This window comes from Oncorhynchus nerka, linkage group LG17, assembly GCF_034236695.1.
Source record: "Oncorhynchus nerka isolate Pitt River linkage group LG17, Oner_Uvic_2.0, whole genome shotgun sequence".
NCBI lineage: Eukaryota > Metazoa > Chordata > Actinopteri > Salmoniformes > Salmonidae > Oncorhynchus > Oncorhynchus nerka.
Window position 1 is genome coordinate 6186547 of NC_088412.1, and position 4188 is coordinate 6190734.

The 4188-nt window shown below is 42.4% G+C and overlaps 1 protein-coding gene across 1 annotated transcript in view; it reads left to right on the forward strand.

Annotated features, from left to right (window-relative positions):
• The first annotated feature begins 1269 nt into the window (after positions 1-1269).
• LOC135561374 (tripartite motif-containing protein 16-like) overlaps positions 1270-4188 on the forward strand; it is a 7188-nt gene continuing 4269 nt past the window's right edge. The window contains exons 1-2 of the mRNA XM_065002868.1: positions 1270-1967; positions 2351-2479. Of these exons, the coding sequence (XP_064858940.1) occupies positions 1353-1967; positions 2351-2479 (744 nt within the window). The 5' untranslated portion in view covers positions 1270-1352. The remainder of the gene's footprint in view (positions 1968-2350; positions 2480-4188) is intronic.

A 4188-nucleotide genomic window follows, 5' to 3' on the forward strand; every position in this document is an offset into this window, starting at 1 on the left:
GTACTCCAAATTGTCTATGCATCACATCACAGTAAACAGTATATATATCTATATCTATCAATGCTTGTCCTAATATTTTATTTTACTTTTTAGATTTGCCCTCTGTGAGCCAGGAACGCAAGCATTGTTAGATATTACTGCCCTGTTGGAGCCAGGAACACAAGCATTGTTAGATATTACTGCACTATTGGAGCCAGAAACACAAGCATTGTTAGATATTAATGCCCTGTTGGAGCCAGGAACACAAGCATTGTTAATTATTACTGCCCTGTTGGAGCCAGGAACACAAGCATTGTTAGATATTACTGCCCTGTTGGAGCCAGGAACACAAGCATTGTTAGATATTACTGCCCTGTTGGAGCCAGGAACACAAGCATTGTTAGATATTACTGCCCTGTTGGAGCCAGGAACACAAGCATTGTTAGATATTACTGCCCTGTTGGAGCCAGGAACACAAGCATTTCACTACACGCGCAAGAACATCTGATAAATATGTGTATGTGACCAATAAAATCAAATTTGATTGCATTTTTGAATATGTTAGATAATTCTCAATCTGCGTTGTGTCTTGTCTAAGAACGTGACAATACCACACCTCCTCAGTCCTTATCTGTGGTACTGTATATTAACTATATACCACACCTCCTCTGTCCTTATCTGTGGTACTGTATATTAACTATATACCACACCTCCTCAGTCCTTATCTGTGGTACTGTATATTAACTATATACCACACCTCCTCAGTCCTTATCTGTGGTACTGTATATTAACTATATACCACACCTCCTCAGTCCTTATCTGTGGTACTGTATATTAACTATATACCACACCTCCTCAGTCCTTATCTGTGGTACTGTATATTAACTATATTCCACACCTCCTCAGTCCTTATCTGTGGTACTGTATATTAACTATATACCACACCTCCTCAGTCCTTATCTGTGGTACTGTATATTAACTATATACCACACCTCCTCAGTCCTTATTGATTAATTACAACACATAGGTGTATTATAAGGCATTATAAAGGTCATTAAAATAATGATACATACATACTTCATAGAAACTGTTACCCTTCATATATTCTAACAACTCACATTTTAAGATTCATTATGTCATTTGTTCCATGTTAAGGGCTCTAACCTTGGAACAAAACTATTTGTCTCCCTCTTGCTGTTGCATGCAGTTCCTCTCTCTCTTCCTCCATTCCTCTAACCCCTCCCTCCTTTCTAACCCCACCCTGCTGGCAGAACCAGGAAGTCCCTCCCCTTCCCACAAACTCTCTTCTGAGGAAACGAAACTGATCTGAGTCTCTGTGTCGTCTGTCTGTGAGAGAGTGAACAACCGTCCAAATGGCTCAGCAGGGAGTTCTGCTGGACCAGGACCAGTTCTGTTGTTCTGTCTGTCTGGATCTACTGAAGGAGCCGGTGGCTATTCCCTGTGGACACAGTTACTGTAGGAGCTGTATTGAGGGCTGCTGGGATCAGGATGTCCTGAAAGGGGTCTATAGCTGTCCTCAGTGCAGAGAGACCTTCACTCCAAGGCCTAATCTGAGGAAAAATAACATGTTGGCTGAGCTGGTGGAGAAACTGAGGAAGACAGGACTCCAGGCTGCTCCCCCTCCTGCTCTGTGCTATGCTGGACCTGGAGATGTGGCGTGTGATTTCTGCACTGGGACCAGAAAGCAGAAAGCCCTCATGTCCTGTCAGGTGTGTCTGGCCTCTTACTGTGAGACTCACCTCCAACCTCACTATGAATTTCCTGCTTTGAAGAAGCACAAGCTGGTCAAAGCCACCGCACAACTACAGGAGAAGATCTGCTCTCATCATGACAAACTGCTGGAGGTTTACTGTCGTACCGATCAGCAGTGTATCTGTCTGCTGTGTGTGATGGATGAACATAAAGGCCATGATACAGTGTCAGCTGCAGCAGAGAGGACTGAGAAACAGGTAAGACCAGAACAACTTGTTGGTGGCTGTCTGATAAACAAAGAATTAAAGATACAGTAGGAACTAAATCTGTTTGAATATGAGATCATTATATTATATACAATATGAAATGGATCCACAAATATGAACACAAACCTTGAGTATATAGATATGTTAACCCAGATTCTACAAATGTATCACCATTTTCTAACGTCAAACACTATTATCATTCTGAATGGCCTTTTATGAGTCCAAAGTTCAGTCTCAACCCCTTGATACATGAAGGCCTACCATAAAAACTATAATGATTCACATAGCAACATAATATAATATTGTAAAGGGACTTCCTCAGGATTGTCGACCTTCCTCTCTATGGGTCCTATGTCACATTACTATACTATTGATCTACTGGACTAATAAAGCTTGATAGCTCATTGAAGAGTGATTCTCCACAGAGGCAGCTGGGGATGAGTCAGCAGAAGGTCCAGCAGAGATTCCAGGAGAGAGAGAAGGAGCTGAAGGAGCTCCAACAGGCTGTGGAGTCTTTCAAGGTGAGTATTGTTGACCAGAGGAGACACAATTTCACTTCTCTCCTCCAGTCAGAGAGAGAGAGAGGGGCCCCTATCCAATCCCACTGACCCCACTGTTGGGAACAGGCTGTCTGGACCCCTTTCAGAGAATAGACTGGTTCATGTAACCGACTGGGCTGCCTCATCACATAACCATGAATAACCATGACTGACTCATGTCCCCTATACATTAAAATGGAACTGTCTCTCTCTCAATTGAATTAAATTCATAGGGCTTTATTGGCATGGAAATAGATGTTTACATTGCCAAAGCAAGTGAAATAGACAATAAACAAAAGTGAAATAAACAATCAGAAATGAACAGTAAACATTACACTTGGAAGTGATTTGGGGGATGGGGGAGGGTCTATTAGAAGTTAGTAGGACTCTTTTATTTTCTCAGAAGTACTGAGTTAGGTAGGAGGATTTAGAGTGGTGTAAACAGTGATTGAACACACTCCAGAACAGGAGGTGGCGCCATGCACCTTTAACGTTGGTTTGAGGACCTCCATTATATCATAGAAGAAGAAGTTGGTCTGTGAGGGTTTTGTTGTTCCTGAGGAGAGCTAGAACCAGATTCTTTTCTCTTTTGGTTTTCAAGTATTTTCAGAATGTATTAAAGCCAAAGCTAAAGCTTCCCTAAACAATTCAATATATCAGTCAATATATTTTCTCTGTGATTTATTTTCTCTCCGTTTCCATCGCATCTTAACCGTCTTACCGGGCGGGCACTAGGACCCGGGGAGGCTGCTGCTGCAGAGGCTGCTGCACCGCTCGTGACTGTCAGTCCTCCTTGTAGCTCATTGGTTAAGCTGTGGCTCGAGCCTGTTAACAGTTAACGGCCAGGAAACGGCTCTGACAGGACACATTCATGTCGAGGCAGTGATGTGAATGTGTGGTAAGTTACAATAGAGAGAGAGAGTTTTCACTACTATAGACTTTGGTCATAATCAAAGCTTTGTTAACCAATAGGTTTTTATGTGAGGCCGCCTGTAAGTTACAGTGTAACAGACGTTACTAACGGTAACGGTGTCTTTTAAATTCGACATAAGTTATGTGGCGATGATATCTAGTTAACGTTGTATTTAATGTAGTGTAATGACCTGACTAGATCATAAAGGAACAATTGTCCAGACAGAGGATTGAGTTACGAATTGACGGTTTATTAGCAACTTTACACCGGCTACTGTTTGGCCTTAGCTCACGCCAAATAAATGAAAGATACCCCACAAGCCAATCGGGACCTTCTCTTGTGAAGCCCAGACGGAAGAGAGAGAACAAAGGCTGAACCTTAACTTCCAATGCCCCGCCCCCTCCACGCCACTCCGCCAACCACCAGGATGCCCGGCATCAGAACATCCCAGGCATTCCTGTGATTGGCAGATAGCAGGTTGATTGGCATGTCGGACCCCGCGAACACTGGGAACTGGTAAGTACAACACAACCAGCTACTAGCCGAACACATAACACACAGCTGTCTGTGCGGGTCGCTACAGTAGTTTTACTATCTGTGCCAGGCTAGAAATGACACAGATAATATCTAGTTAATATTGTATTTAATGTAGTTTTACTATCTGTGCCAGGCTATAAATGACACAGATAATATCTAGTTAACGTTGTATTTAATGTAGTTTTACTATCTGTGCCAGGCTATAAATGACACAGATAATATCTAGTTAACGTTGTATTTA